Source organism: Amblyomma mixtum, chromosome 7 (assembly GCF_055824585.1).
Source record: "Amblyomma mixtum isolate Tamu chromosome 7, ASM5582458v1, whole genome shotgun sequence".
NCBI lineage: Eukaryota > Metazoa > Arthropoda > Arachnida > Ixodida > Ixodidae > Amblyomma > Amblyomma mixtum.
In genome coordinates this window covers 118,314,706-118,331,290 of record NC_143018.1, presented here as the reverse complement: position 1 = coordinate 118,331,290, position 16,585 = coordinate 118,314,706, and the positions used below count along the sequence as shown (strand labels likewise).

At 45.8% G+C, this 16,585-nt stretch overlaps 1 protein-coding gene across 1 annotated transcript in view; it reads right to left on the bottom strand.

Annotated features, from left to right (window-relative positions):
- The window catches only part of LOC149337314 (multidrug resistance protein mrp-7-like), a 170,448-nt gene that overhangs the window by 93,640 nt on the left and 60,223 nt on the right, over positions 1-16,585 (bottom strand). The window contains exons 6-7 of the mRNA XM_089553414.1: positions 9,420-9,481; positions 1,403-1,519 (exon numbers count right to left, since the gene is read on the bottom strand). Coding sequence (XP_089409540.1) covers positions 1,403-1,519; positions 9,420-9,481 — 179 coding nt within the window. The remainder of the gene's footprint in view (positions 1-1,402; positions 1,520-9,419; positions 9,482-16,585) is intronic.

Here is a 16,585-nt window from a genome sequence, read left to right as displayed (position 1 = left end):
CTACCGCTAAGTGCACAGAGCAGAAAAATAACTTCTTATAATCGTTTACAGGCCTTCTATGAGAGCCTTTATTGGTAGTTTGTTCCCATTTGATGACTTACAATTTTGAGGGATGGTTGCTCACCACATATGCTATCCATCAGGTTAATTTTTGAGGTGAAGCTGCTGGAAGTTCGCGCCCTCTTTTCAATTTTTTTCGTCTTCATTCCTTTTATAGCACCAGTTTTGGAGATGCAAACATGCCATTCTTTTTGGCAACAGAAGGATAGGAGTAGGAAACATGCCGAAGAGGGCAAGAGTATGTAAAATAACTAGTTTACAGCATGTATAATCAAAAGATGAAATAAAAAAGAGCAGTCAACGCTGTCGGATGCCGGTCATGTTCTACCATAGCAAAAAATCCACTGAGTGATAGCAACGTTTTCCTCGTGCGTGGGCATCATTTATTCACCCTCGAGGGCCCTTGGCTTAGGGCATTACATAAGGGGGGAGAGAGCAGTCGTTACATAATACAGTTGTCGGTAACATCAACAAGAAATGCAAAGTGCAAGGTTCATAGCCAACAATAACATTATACACATTATCAAAAGTATGAACATAAGAAAGACACAGCAGCTTTAATTTTAATTGAAGGAATTATAATAAGTACAGAAATGAATAGAACTTCTTTGTTTTCAAGCTGCGCTGACTTTGCACTCAATATCAGGGCAGTTGACAAGATCTGATCCTCAGGCGTGCTAACCACCGCACCATACGCGAAGAAGGCGCTGACAATCAGTGGGCTTTGCCGTATTTAATAGCGCAGGAACTACGAAGAGTAGACAGGTGGTATTAGTGGTGCGATAGGTGTAATATGATTTTACGTTTTCTTGAAAAATATAGGTCCAGACACACACTACGGCCATGAATCATTCGCATACCTGGCTATGCTGACTCTGCTGTATATCGAAGCTTTAGCTTGAGAAAATGGGCAGAACAACTAACCAAAATACAAAATAAAGCATGAGTACACCAACACATTTCTGCTATTCTAGCCTTTTTTTAAATTGATTTAGTTCACAAGCATCATGCATATGATTTCAGACTGTGCTCTTCAGACATGCATCCGTGTATACCATGCATGCTAGTCTTCCATACACTCAAAATAAGAAGTAAACGATGCTGTGAGCACAATAAAACTTCAAAATGTTCGGAGTCAGCAAATTCAGGAATGAAGTAAAAAATATTAACTTCTCAGCTTCCAGTCAGTTTGCCTGGAGTGGTCTTAGCTGTTTGCAGTCTCGCTCTGTTAACTACACCGCCGTAGCCAATTTTACTGTCCTTTCTAAATCGCTGTGAAAACATCTACAAAATGCAAGTGACACTTGGTGACACAGAAGCCCTGAACCGGTGTAAAACTCACTTTGCTTTAAGAAGACTCTCAAATGGTTGAACAAGAAATTTGGACCGCATTCCTCTCCGCAGTATAGGGAGCCGAAGTGTTGCTGATGCTCCTTTCCGCATCGTCAGCTTCAAAAGCCTGTGAGCGTAGACAGGCAATATAAAAACAACTCAAAATATAATTTCGTGTGTTTTGTCGCTAAAACATAGGAAAATAAACATTACAAGGTTAGTAGAATGCGCCCAAGCAAGAGCCATAAGGTACAAAAAAACATCTACGGCGCGCCAACAGAGTAAACAAGAAGTCATGACGTTTTCTATATTCTCTAGATTTAACGTAGTGAAATCAAAAGCGAAAAAAAGTGTATTTTCTCATTTATCATTTTACTGCCGCTAATAAATAATAACAGTTTGAAAGTGCCAAAGTTTTGAGCGTGGCCGTTAGCAACAAGCTTACCGCTTCTTCCTCACAAAAAAAAAGACAGATGAGACACATCCACCGCTGAATGTGAATTCCTAGCCTCTAGACCCCCTGCAAATCGTTTGTCCCCGGCAGATGCTCTCGAAATTGATAAACTACGCCAATAAAGACCGCCATTTAGCCTAAATGATATCTCCTGTACTCCTACACGACCATGAGGCCACGACACTGACCACCAGACACAAGAGTGAAATAACTAGAGCAATAAGACTGAGGCGGGCACATGAGGCAGGAAAGTTCAGACCATGAGTGGTAGTTTACCAGTATCCCTCGAGAGAAATGTATATAACAGCTGCAGCTTACCAGTACTCACCTACAAGGCAGAAACATTTTGGACAGCGCAGGGAGCCATGGATGGGAAAATGTTAGGTTTAAATTCATGAGACAGAAAAAGGGCAGAGGGGGGGATGGAATGAATACGGTTTAATGACATCTCGGGCGAAATCCAGAATATCCCTCAAGAGAAACGTTTTGGTTGATTCGTTTATCGGGGTTTAACGTCCCGCAGCAACTCAGGCTATGAGGGACTCCGTAGTGAAGGGCTCCGGAAATTTCGACCACCTGGGTCAACAGAAAAATATACAACAGCTAAAACATAGGTGAGTACCGGTAAGATACCGCTGTCAAGAGAAAAGTATACAACAGCTGTATCTTACCGGAACTCACCTATGGGGCACAAACGTGGAGGCTAACAAAGAGGGTTTAGCTTAAATTAAGTACAATGCAGCGAGCTATGGAAAGAAAAATGATAGGTGTAATGTTAAAGAGATCGGAAGCGGGCGGAGTGGGTGAAAGAACAGACGCGGGTTAATGATATCCTAGCGAAAAATCAAGAAGTGAGCTTGGGCAGGACATGTAACGCCAACGCATGATAACCGCTGGTCCTTAAGGGTAACGGAGGGGATTCCAAGAGAAGGCAAGCGTAGCAGGGGCGGCAGAAGGGTAGATGGGTGGATGAGATTAAGAAATTTGCGGGAATACGGTGGCCGCAACTGGCGAAGGACAGGTTTAATTAGAGAGACATGGGAGAGGCCTTTGCCCTGCAGTGGGCGTAGTCAGGCTGATGAGGATGATGATGGGTGTTTAATGCAAAGACAAGATAACCGATGGTGGTTAAGGGTTAGGTACTGGATTCAAAGCAAATGCAGTTATACCAGGTGCTGCAGGAAGTTGCCTGGCAGGGTGATATCAAGAAGTTTGCAGGGATACGTTTGCCACAGCTGGTGCAGGAAAGGGTTGGAGAAATACGGGAAATGTCTTTGTACCGCCATGGGCGTAGTCAGGCTGACGGTGATGATATTCCTGCCACACGACATTAAATCAAAAGAAATAAGCGACTTTGGTTGAGCATTTTTCCATGAGAGTCCACGTCTCTGATGGCCTTTATTTTTCGAGGCTGCGGCGTTCCTTGCGCTGTCAGTGTTTAACGACAAATTTAGTGAGCATTTTGAGAGCAACGCGCCGACTTAAGCAGAAAACCAATCACAGGAAGTTTGCCGCCTGGTGCCGAATATTTGCATCAACGCAGTTCTGGGTGGGTGTCAGAGGAAGATAGAATTGTGGTACCCGCACAGCTGTACTTGGCCCGGCTCACCACAATCGTTTGTGGACCCCCGCCCATTGGAAAGCTTCTGTATGAGCAGATTCTGGCATCTTCGTGGCACTCAAGCGCTCAAATCACTCACAGAGGTTTTTAAGTTAATGAAGCGTTTTATACTGATCTGAAATTTAAATTCTGGTCACACAACATGGGGATATTAGACTGACAGCAGTAGCGCGTTCATGAGTCTTGTATTGTGAAAATAGCTTTCTTTCTTTGAACAGGAGTTTTCCTGCTTTTTTTTCCAACGGCAATCTCGTTCTGTACTAGTCTGAGCTTTTTATACCCCTGGAGTAAAGTTTCTTCATAGACAGCTGTCGACTCAGGCGTAAATAGTGATCACTTTCCGTAACCGCAGCCGTGGCCTAGTGGTCTGATCATTGTCCTCGCATGCAGGAGGTTCGGGGTTCAATCCGTAGTGATATCCCGGTGATACAACGGGTACACGCTTTCACCAGGTCTGGTTCTCGGATTATTTATGGTGAAACGCTTGGGAAATGGGTCTTTGACCCCACCTTGAGTAGTGGAAAATACCTTGTGCCATGGCGCTCCTTGGCCACAGATGCCCTTGCGCCATAAAAATCCATCATCATCATCATCATGATCATGTTCCATCATGCATTTCATAGCCTATGAGGGGTGGTTGCACCCCTGCCAAGGTTTGTTTAGGACGGGGTGGTACTGGTGCTGTGCTCGTACCGCCTTCGACAGCCGGTCGGATGTCTTTGCCGCTAAATGAATACGCTGCGTTTATCACTCTTGATACCAGTAGTACTTGTCACAGTGGGAACACGGGCCTCTGCTCCAAAAGTTACTGGCTTTCATTTTCACAAGTTACTTCGTGGAAAGGGTTTCTGCATTGATGAAACACAGAGAATTTTATTGTTACAAAAGTGCAGTACCTTGTTACAAATTTCTTCATTCTAGAGGTGTTCACCAACGAATGCTTCTCTCCCCCGTTATTTTCAGCGTCCTACTTAGCTCCCTTTCAAGCAATCATGGCGTGGAAACATATGTATACGCTTATGATCTAGCTTTTTAGGCTTCCGCAAATGAATTACAATATATTCTCTTTACTTGCCTTTTAAGTCATATTTAAATGCCCTGGATGAATGGTTATCCGGAATTGACTTTTGTCTAAACGGAACAGGTCGGCACTACTACATCTCCTATTATCTGATCAGGTAAGCACTTGTCTTGCTTATTAATCACATTTAGTATGCCACGTTATGTACCGGTATGATATATGGGTAATGTGCAGTATGGGCAATATGGCTACGATGGCTACGAGACGAGTTCGGGTGGTCGGCATGCTGCGCAGCGTTATGAGCCCCCTCTGCGGCATGCAAAGAAACTCGCTTCTAGTAGTCTATGAAATGGCATCCGCCCTATACGATAATTTTCCTGTGTTTGGTTCTTCGGAAGGCCCGCATATGACTCTGGGTTTTTTGCGCAAAAGACACGACACAAAAGAAACGAGGTAGACAGGACAAACGCTTGTCCTGTCTACCTCGTTTCATTTGTGTCGTGTCTTTTGCGCAAAAAAACCCAGAATGCTTAGGCACCAACTAGCCTGCCAAAGCATACCCGCATATGAACTGTGCTCCCTTCAGCTCTTGGAGCGAGATGCGCTGGGTCTCTGTATCGGGCTTCCAAAATTTGTTGCCATGATGTTTTATACCTTCAAATTGGTTTCACATCTCTTACTGCAGGATTTCGACTCCTGACGGTGCAAACGTTTCGAAGTTAGGCGGTTCGGAAAAACATGTGTTCGACTTGATGTTTCAGTGGCAACCTGTAGAATTGTGAAGTGCTAGTTGGCCTCGCTTTTTTGTTCATTACATCTATTTTTTGCTTACACATTGACTGAACCTTTGGAAGTTGAAATGTCTGAAATCATTCCAGTGTAGAATGGCAACTCAGTTGCTCCATTTTGGTTTGATTGTATCTTACAACGTTATGCCATGCTTTTGTAGCTCCAGTGTACAAATAATATATTGCAAAGCTACTTGATGACCCTGCTCTTCTTTGAATAGAGACTGCTGTCCATCTGTATTAAAAACAGGCAGGTGTAGGCACTGGCTCTTAGTACCTTTATTCTTCTTTTCTACTTTATCTGCCAAATTTTTCTCCAATTGATCTGGCCGATTTCTATCAGTGGTCTTTGCCCTGTGTATGCTGAATGCCTCGTCCTCTGCGGTAATAATAATTATGGACACGTTTTCTTCATGAGCTGTTCTATCCGTGTCCACCAAATTCCAGACGTTTCTCGCGCTCCTATTTCCGCTACCTCCAAATGTGCAATCAGTACATTTTGTTTGTGTGCCTAGCTGCAGGTGACTACATTGCAGAGAAGCTAGTACCCTTCGGCCAAGGTCTCTCTGAGTGGTCCAATCGCTGATCTATAATTCCGGCCTGTGTGTAGATTACGGCGTCTAGGATTTTTTAGATTTTTTAGCGCTTACTTCTACAGGAGATTTTCAGCATCTTTTGTTTCCTTGAAGCAATAAAGTCGGGCCATCCCGCAAGCTTTAAATTTCTTTCACGGAAATGTATTGTAGCGTTCCGCTGTTTGTTTTTATTTGTTTTATTTTACCTTTTTCTTTTAAACGCCCTTAGTATAGGGCATTACATAGGATGGGCTTAATAGTTTCGTGATCGTGACGTCGATCTTTTTCTTGAAATGATTGGGGTCGATAAGGTTTACCGCTTCCGCTGGCAGATAATTTCAGTCAAGAAATAATTTGACAAAAATATTTAAAATGAGCTGTGGCTCTTGCAAAGAGAAGGCAGATGGCCTTGTGGTGGTCAATTCGGCTAGATAGACGATATGTTGGCGATGATTGGTGATAACACCGATGGAATTGGCGCAATTCAAATATGTCTCTTTTCATGTCAGAACCAAGTTTCGAGGCTCGAGATTTTAAAGAATACTCTAGTATACTACAAGCAATCACAATGTATCGAGCCGACAAGCCAATCTTGAAATTTTTCTTAGGTTGGAGAGTTATTAAACTGATGAGGGTCTCATACACACTAAAGCGAATTCTAATTTAGGAGGGACGAAATCTAGGTAAGCTATTAATACGGTGGAAGGGTTGGCGAAAGAAATTTTACGGCGTAGAAGGCCAAGGATGTGGTTACCGTCATTAGCAATGATCGTGATATATGAACAGCACGCTAGGCTATGCCTTAAGTAATGCTCAATGTCAAGGAAAAGCGTGGCAGCAGGAATAATTAATTGGAGGAGTGAACTAAACTCGTTAGTATAAAGGGGCAATTAGAAATGACAGGAAAGTTTTTAAGAGGCCAGGTTGGTTAGGCTGGAAAAAATTGGCCGAGTCAATAAATCTGATGATGCAAGAATGAATAGCATCTTCCGCATGTTTCGAACATATGCTCGCGAGAGAAACAAGGCGGCAGTTTGTACATGAATAAGATGAACCTGTTTTGTTGGAATGGGACGATCTCATCGGTTTTAGAGCCTTGCGGAAGCACACTTGTTGATAAGGGCTGTTGAAAAATGTGGCATATAAAGATGCTAACAACGTTGTTAGTATCTTTTAGAACTCTCGTGCTTAAGATATGAGTTCCTGACTAAGATGGAACTTTCAATGGTTCGAGTAGCTTCAGAACTTCATTAGGATAAAAGAAAATAAATGTCTCGCGTAGCCGGGTGGTTAAATAACGGTTAGTTAGGTAATGCCACTTAGGGTTGTTAGGTTAGGTTAATGTTAGAAGCAGATTAATGTCATCATTGTATAAAGTAGATTAATGCCATCATTATGTAACGTTAGAGACCTGTGGCGTGTAGGGTTATAGAGTTATTTGTTAGGGCTGGTACGTAGCACAGAATGTAATACTGATCTAAAAAAGGAGCGTTTCCTTTTGCTTTTTATTGATATAAATATTTGTTTTTTGGGCGAATGATACTTTTTCTGCGCACATAAAGCACGACATCGCCTCTTCGATGTGCTCACATCAGTTGTTTACCCAGGTCCTGGCTTTCACACTGCTGGCACCGTGGGCGTCCACAGACTATCCAGCTCCACTGGAACCAGCGTCGTCAACTTCTGCCCTGCCACCAAGTCTCTTAGATATCCACGCCCTACCTATAGCCGTACCTTTTCCGATCCTCAAGGCAATTTACCCGCTGTTGGCTTCTGAACAACAAATCGTCTGGCCACTAGGAGGGATAGGCGAGCCCAGCGATATGGTCCAGCTACATCAAGGGCTTTGCTGCATGCGCCACCCGGTGCACGACATCACCTGTTTCATGTGCTCACGTAAGTTGTCGACCCAGGGCAGTTACTTGCGAAATGCGTACTGTTTTCGTAACTCCAACTGATGTACTATTGCAGTGTCGCATCCAAACGCTGTTTTACCGAATCCGAAAATGTCGCGATATGCTTTGTGTCGCGTACAGTGCTTGGTCATATTTGGTGTTGCTAGTGTTGGGAGATGTTGAGATAAACCCTTGGTCCTTAGGATGCGGCTGCGACCGCCACTGAAGATGTGTTGATCACCCTTAAAAAACTCAAGGAAGGTCAAGGATGATTCCTCGAGAACTTGCAATTCATCAAAGTGGAGCAGTGTTCCATGGCTAGCACGCTCGACAGTCTACTGCATAATCTGGAAGAAAGTATGGTTAAACTGAACTGTAATGAAATGTACCTGAGAGAGTTGCCGCGTGATATTCTTGCTCTAAAAACTGTCATTGATGAAACTAACTATCTGTCCCGAAGAAATAACCTACTAGCTTTTGGTGCAGGGGATAGTGCAACTGAGACCTAACAGCAGTCTGAGGAAAAGAGACTGGCTTTTTTCAGAAAAATCTTAACTAGAACATTCGGTGTCAGCGGCTGGCACTCAGAGAGCACATCGTTTGGACAAATACGATGTAAAAATAAAAGGCGGCCGATAATACTTAAATTTTCTCTTTTAAAGACAAGGACTGCGTTTTGTCGTTTCATGGAACGCTTAGAAGCAAGTCATTTGCGATCCGAGAAAATTTGAGTCCTTCTGTGCGTTATGCGCAGTCTAAGCCCGTTTACGATGTACACTCACTAGGCGTGCCCTTTAAGTTGCGTTTCAACAAGATATACGGCAACGATCGGTGCTTCATCTATGACGCTGCCTCTGAAAAGGTTGTTGTCGAAACTTCAAGTCGTTGAGGATTGGTCCCGCAATGCGTGTTTTTATGTTCCCCATCCTCGTCGATTGAATCCGGTGGCTGGTGAACTAGCCTTTCTTGTTGTGAACTGTCGTAGCCTACAAAATAGAATTGACGATTTTGCCACTTTCAGTTGCAGACTCCTTGCATCTAACGTTTCACTCTCACAAACCTCCGTGTGTATCAGTTTGCGATCCTTCTCATGGCGGAAATCGACAGGAGGCCTTGATCTCAGGAAACGAATCATTAACAGTTGTCGGGAGAAAACTGAGCACAGAAGTCTAATAATCTTCTAAGAAAGTTGTCTAAGACCAATCAGAAAGTATCAGCAATGGTTAGGTTAACGGGAAAAGAGCTTGAACCCCACCACAACTGTGGGTGAAAATTGCTGGTGTTCAGAATGGAGGATCAGTGCGGTAACTGAAGCTTTTTCGTTAATCATTCTTTATTCTTTCGTTACTGAAAATGGTCCAGGAGGTGTTTTATTCGACTGTTTAATTGTTATACAGAGTGCATTACTTGAGATCATTTTGAAACTATTCGTATAATATTTCCTTACGCCAATCAAATTGAATGCTCTTCCGCTGAGAGCACATGTATTCAATATATCAAGGAAGTTGCAGCACCATAGAAGAAAGGGCGCAATGTATGGTTTACGATACATCCTTATAATGTGCCCGTCAAAAGTCATTACATATATACCTCATCCAACATTGAGATATCTACTCTCCGCTCTTAATTGAAACGGAACACATCGTGAAGACAAACTCCCATCTTTTACTTACGGAAACAGCACTGTGCCCACCTGGCGACCAATCAGCGATGAGGAATCATCATCCATTTTCTCCTGTTGGCCAAAGTTCGAAACGTAAAGTTGAAATCGGCAATAAACATTACAAGTGAATAATCGCATGACGAAGCTACAATACAAAATAAACGCCGAGTTTCTAAGCCGAGCCTAAAAGTAGAGCTAACTTGATTCCGCAGGGTCAAAACCAGCAGGGTGAAAACCCGGCCGAGGCAGGCGCGGTTAGATAGAGGGGAATGCAAAAACGTCTCTGCGCTATGCGATATTAAGAGACGCGGAGGAATCCCATGTGGCCTGAATTTATTTCCGCAGTTCCGCACTACGGCATTATTCCTAGCCCCACCTACCGCTTTGAGACGTTCAACCCCACATACCAAAGGCCTTGCCAAGCAATGGCTGTAATGAGAACAAATGAAAATATGTTAAGACTGGGGTTTAGTTAAACGGAGTGGGTCGACGGGAGCAGTGGCGAAAACAGACCGAGGTCAGCCATTTCTAGCCCAGACACATGCGGTGATGGCAATGCCGCTCATGAGCTAGTTCATCTTCATCTTTCGGACGTATGTGCGCCTTCTCTACAATCGCCCCCGGGGATTAGAGGACCATTCTGTTGGCCTTACGGTGACGATAAAGTGATGGGGTGATAGCAAGGCTTCAAGCGATGGACACGAACTATGCCGCGTCCGAGGCGCCGGAGATCAGAAGACGGTCTGAGGGGTTCCAATATGCAGTTAACAGGAGATGTCTGCTCTATTTGGCTGTATCCATCGCCACCGAAGGTGCCAGAAGAAAGGTGCAGTGCGGGTAGACGTGTAGTGATGGAATGTCTGGCGATACTGGGTCTCAGTCGTGAGTCAGCGGGTGTTTCGTGACAGGGTTCGGCATGTTGCACGGCTTAAAAAAAATGGCTGAGGCTTAGCTAAGGTTAAGCCTAGTCAGATGCGAAGCATATTGATGGCTAGGCTTGGTAATACATGGCTTTCCTTGGTTGACGTTCATCCCGCTCTTCATCGGTCTCTGTGGCACGCTGAAGCTTTCGCTTCTCGTTCAAATCAGCCCTGCTCCTAGGCGGCATCCCAACAGCTGGCCGCCTCGTAAGTGCCCGGAGAGCGAGGCAAGCTCAGCTTTATACCGCTGCTGTAGCGTCACGTGGTCAGCTGCAGCGCCTCTGATGTGGAGCCTCCACCGCCGCGGCCGACCACGCGAGCCGGCAGCCCATCTCTCCTCTGCTGTGACGTCATGTTGTCACGTGGTCAGCCGCCGCGCCTCTGATGTGGAGCCTCCACCGCCGCGGCCGACCGCGCGAGCCGGCAGCCCATCTCTGCTCTGCTGTAACGTCATGTTGTCACGTGGTCACGCTAAAGGTCAATGGTAGCTCCACCGCCGCGCTCGACGGGCTGTAGTGTAGCTCTAGTAATATGCTTCGCATAAAAAAACATGAGTATATTCGGAGGTGTAAGCTAAGTAAGCGTGAATGGTATCTATGGTAGCTCACGAATGAAGGCCGTAAAGACAAAAGTAGAGAAGCCAGTAGTGTATTGCATAGCGATAGTGTATGCTTAAGTCGCATAAGGAAGAACAAGACCCAAATTGGAGTGGTTAGAGCCGACGTACAAAGAGAGCATGTCCCCGAGAGTACTATAACATCGCTCAGGGAGGCCCTTCTGCGGCTGAGAGGCGGAAGTGGTTCGATTATTGATGTTGTATTGGGTGAGCTGGGGCTTGAGAAAGGCAAACAATAACACGCCGCCTCGATCTCTAAGTAGTTCACGAGGTGCACCACGACGAAGGACGAAGCGCTGCAAAAGAAAGGAGGCGACGTCTGTCGATTTGGCAGCCGGTTCAACAATGTCAGCGGGTCAGCGGGTTCAATGTCAGCGGGTTCAACAGACCGCATCATATGGCCAACTGCAATGATAGCTAAACGGTTGCTTGCCGAAGTGTACGGATGCGGGCAGGAGAAATCAATGCCGATGCGGACATAAGGACGTGGCGGCCAAAGAAGCGGCTGGAACCCCCGAGCAGGCGATGAGGGTATGTCTTACGACGCTGACATGCGAGGCTTCAGCGCACATATTTGAGAAACTAGTGGCGCGGCACGTATTCGTGCCGCGCCACTAGCAGAGCAGCCGGATTCGAGCGAACGTCTTGAGAACTCCTGCGAGACCGGAGTGTGCGTCAGAGTGTAAATAGGCGCATATTTGCGTGTTCAACTGGTGAGGTATAGCGCGAAACCACTTGCGGCCATCTCAGCTGTAGTTGCTACGATACAGGGGATGATCAAGAATCTCGAAATAGAAACATGGCGGCGGAGCGCGCTTAGAGCATGTCACTGATGGAGAACGACGGCGGTGAGGCATCTGAGGTGGAAAGGCTGGCAATCTCGGCGGGAAGTGAGCAGCGGGAAAGGGCATCAGTGCCTTGATGCTTGCAGCCGGAGCGATAGACGACGCGGATCATATTCGCGTGAACGAAGAACCCGCCTGGTAAAGGGGCCGGATGTGTTTTTCAAAGAGAAGAGACAACAATGCGCATAGTGGTACGTTACAGCATCAAAAGGGTGGCAGGTTAGGGTGGATTTGTCAAGGGTGCATAAGATGAGAAAGCACCCTTTTTCATATACAGAGTGTAATCTGAATCAATCTTTGCAAGTGTGTGACTGGTATAGGCAACGACGTATCCACCGAAGCCACATGTGCACTGGGCGAGCACGGCGCCAATGCCAACAACAGTGGCTTACATGTGAACATCGGTAGAACCGGTCGAGTCGAAATAGCACTGTATGGGCGCGCGCCATGAGGAGGCGGATCAAGCTTTTGTAGGCGCCTTGGCATGCTGAAGACCATAGCGATAAATCGAAACTTCGGAACAGGAGTTGTGTTAAAGGCGCAGCAATGGAAGCAAAGTTGCGAATAAACTGGGGAAAGTACGAGCACTGGCCTAGGAAGCAAGGCGTAGGTGTGGGAAGGGCACCAAAAGGAAGAAATTTTTGGCTGGGTCGGGACAATCGCCTTCCCTGGAGACATGTAACGTTGCCTAACATGGTCACCTGACGCGCGGCAAAACAGCTTGTCTTCAAGTTTCGCTGCAGAAGCGTGTCCATCATACCTTCGCAGGTTGCAGGGGCTTTCGAAAGGCTAAACGGCACCAGTGTAAATTGATATAATCCGTCGGCGGTAAAAAAAAAAACCGTTTTTGGGCAATCGGCCGCTCCCATGGGGTCCTGCCAGTACCCAGAACGTAAATCGAGGGATGAAAGGAGCTCTGCCTCTTGCCAACAGTCCAGAACGCGTCTATGCGTGGGAAAGAATGTCCTTGTGCGTAATCTTATTAAGACAGCAGTAATCGACACAGAAGCGTATGGAGCCATCTTTCTTTTTCACAAGGATTACAGGCGACGTCCAAGGGCTGCTTCAGGGCTGGATAAAACCGTTCTGAAGCATTTTGTAGGCGTTCTCTCGGTTGCAGACACACGATAGGGGCGCTGCCGCAGCGGTGCGTAAGCCCCAGTGTCGATGCGATGGGTGACGGTAGAAGTCCGGCCCAAGGAACTTTGGTGACCGATGAAGGAAGAGCGGAACTGTTGAAAGAGGTTGAACAGCTGTGTTCTTTGCGGCGGAGCAAGATCGGCGTGGATGTAGCGCAAGAAAAATTTCATAGAAGGATGTGGCGCTGAGGGCGGTGGGCTGATCGCGTTCATGGCAGGGTGCGATGTATCGTCGGTTTTCTCACAGGCGAGCAGAGGCACGATGGGCTGCACACTGCCGAGGCATTCACCAAGGTACAGAGCGGTAGGGTAGGAAAATGGGTTAGAGACCAAAGTATCGAGAGACCAGCGGAGGCAGTCATTTCGGCGTATGGCAGTGGAAGACACTCGTGGTGCGGAAAAGTATGGGCAGGAATAAAAAGGACAGTGCGTCGCTCAGAGAGTCGCATGAAGAAGTCGACAAGAACGGAAGAGTATGGGGGAATGTTGATGTCCTCGGTGGAGAGGGCTTTAACACAGGCAACAGGAGTAGCGTCCGGCAAATGATTAGGCAGAGAAGAGAACCCGTCCTCCACTCGAGCATAGTCGGTGATAGCTTTACAGCGGGAAAGGAAATCCCGGCTCAGAATAACAGCATGAGAACAGGAAGGCAGCGCGACGAATTCTATCGTGTAGAGGGAGTACTGGATCACAACTCGAGAGGTACACGCTGCGGATGGCTTCATGTGCTCAGCGCTGGCTGTGCACAGCGTTAGTCCAGCAGTCGGCGTATTTTCTTCTTCAACGCACGACAAAACTTTTCGTCCATAACAGAAATCTCAGCACCGGAGTCTACAAGCGCCACGACAGAAATACCCTTGGCATAAACTTCGATCAGATTAGCAGGTGATATGCCAGGCCATAGAAAGTTCGACGAGGACGCAGTTCTTGCCTCAGCAACTGCGGCAGCTAGTTTTCTTCCGGAGTAGTACTGGGGTGACGTAGCATAGGAGAGACGGGGCGCCTCGGCGAAGGTGAACAATGTGTAGAAAAGGCTGAACGGTCAGGAGAAAAAGGACGCTTGGATGGGGCTTAGCAGGCCCGCCGTAATGACTCATGGGCCGCCAGTGCGCGGGAGCTTGAGAGTGTGGCGCATAGACTGGAAGACGGTGACGGCAAAGTCGTGCTACATGACCAGGCAAGCCGCAACTGTAGCAAATAGGCGGGTTGTCGATGGTGCGCCAGAGATTGGTCACTCGAGGAGCCCGTTGAAGATAAGAAGCCGCCAATCACGCAGGTAGTGCGTGATCCGATACAACTTCGCGGATCCGGTACTACGCGGATCCGATACAACAGCCTTGCCACGCCGGTGAGATAAAATATATGTTATTTAGCTTTGCCGCATCGTCCCATTTGTTGTAAAGGCTCACCCGCTTGTAAGACCTGAGCCAGTCTTTTCATCGACATTTTTATAACTTCTTGGGTGTCCGATCCGTATGTACTTTTTAATCTGCAGCCTATAAATATAAATTTTTCGAAATAACGGATTCAACTATTTTGCGCTGAGTTGTCCTGCCTCCGTTTTCGTCGCTCGTCATTGTGCTAGCCTAGCTTTTGTCCTATCCGGACCAACCAGCCCAGCTTTTCCTCCTTTTGGTGATGCTAATACTACTTCGCTTCATTTATTTTTTGGTATTTGTCTAAGATTACTGTAAGTGAATATAGTGGTATAACAGCCTTGTTTTATAATCGGATCCGCTAAAATTAGCAAGATTGTGCCAGTTCTCACTTCTGCAGTTCAGTTCAGTTTATTACCATAAAGACACCCGTAGGGGTATTACGTAAGGGGTGGATTATACAGAAAAATAAGTTACAGTGGTTGCCATGTGGGTCAACATACAAAATGATCTGTTAGTGCTTTGGAAAAGGTGGATGGGCAGGTGATAGCGGCGATGCTGTGGGAAAGGCCGTTCCAATCTAATGCTGATCGGGAGAAGAAGGAGGCAGCGAACGTGGTCGTATGGGTCCGAGGCCGGGCAACTTGAAGAATGTGACCAGTGCGATGCGATATGCGAGCTGGCGATGTGATATAGCCTGCGTAACCGTGGGTGCTATAAGAGAGCTTATGAAACAGGTTTAGGCTGGCAATGCGGCGACGAATAAGAAGGGTTGATAAGGCGGATTCTGGTTTTAAAGACGACACGCTGACTTGGTATGAATAGGTATTGTGGATGATTCTAGTGGCACGGTTCTGGACGGATTCGAGGTGCATTTATGAGGTATATTTGATGTGGATTCCATATGGGGGATGCATATTCTAGTTTCGGTCTGATTAGCGATTGGTAAGCCAGGAGTTTAACTTGTTGGGGAGCGTGACGTAAGTGGCGTTTCAAAAAGCCTAGTGTTTAATTCGCGGATGATATTACATCAGAAATATGTGTGCGTCAAGATAAATCATAAGATAGCGTGACTCCTAAGTACTTAAATGAGTTAACTGCTTCTATTGGGATTTGAGCTATATTGTACCAAAAAATAAATGGTTTAGTGCGACGGGTGAAGGATACAATCTTGCATTTCTGAGGGTTAAGTGTCATCATCCACAGGTCGCTCCATTTCTGAACGTTAGTTAGGTCAGTCTGGAGGGCTTCTTGGTCGGAAGAGTTATTAATAGTACGATAAATGACGCAATCATCTGCGAACATACGAGTGTGACATGATACGTGAAGGGGCAAGTTATTAATGTATATTAAGAATAATAACGGTCCGATCACTGATCCTTGGGGGACGCCTGAGGTTACTGGAATGTAATCAGAAAATTCGTTATTAACTATGACAAATTGGGTTTGACTTGTTAAAAATTCCTTAATCCAGTTTAGAATGCTAGAGTGAATATTTAGGTAAGAGAGCTTAAGTAGTAATCTCTGGTTTGGTACTTTGTCAAAGGCTTTTGTGTAATCTAAAAAAATAGCATCAATCTGTTGGTTCCAATCAAGGTTAGCATGTAAGTCACGAACAAATGTAGCCAGTTGTGTCTCACAGGAAACGTTTTTACGGAAGCCATGTTGTGATGAATGAAAGAAATTGTTGGAATCGAGAAAGTTCATGACTTGAGAATAAATTACATGCTCCATGATTTTACAAGGAATGCTTGTTAGGGAAATTGGTCGATAATTTAAGGGCGAGTTTTTGTTACCAGACTTGAAGATTGGGACGACCTTTCCCACATTCCAGTCATCCGGTATGTTACCTGAATAGAGTGACTGAGAGTACAATAGTGATAAGTAGGCCGCGGAAATGTGCTTAGTATTTTTCAGAAATTTCGAGTTAATTTCATCGATCCCGGCTGATGACATTAGCTTGATATTTTCGATACGAGATGATATACCATCTGCGAAGAAAGAAACTGGATACATGGTTGACGCTGTGAAGGAACTTATGAAGGCGTTAGCAGGTAAATCACACTCTTTCGCAAAAACAGTTGAAAAGGCTCTATTGAAAATGTCAGCACATTCACAATCGCTGACGGTTTGAGCCATATCGTTAGTAAAAACGATTGTACGTGTATCCTTCGGGTTTACTACGTGCCAGAATTTTTTAGGGTTGTGTATTAGCATATTTGGCAAGTCAGAGTGGAAAAAGGTGTGTTTTGCGTTGCGGATAGCAGCAAGGTAATCAGC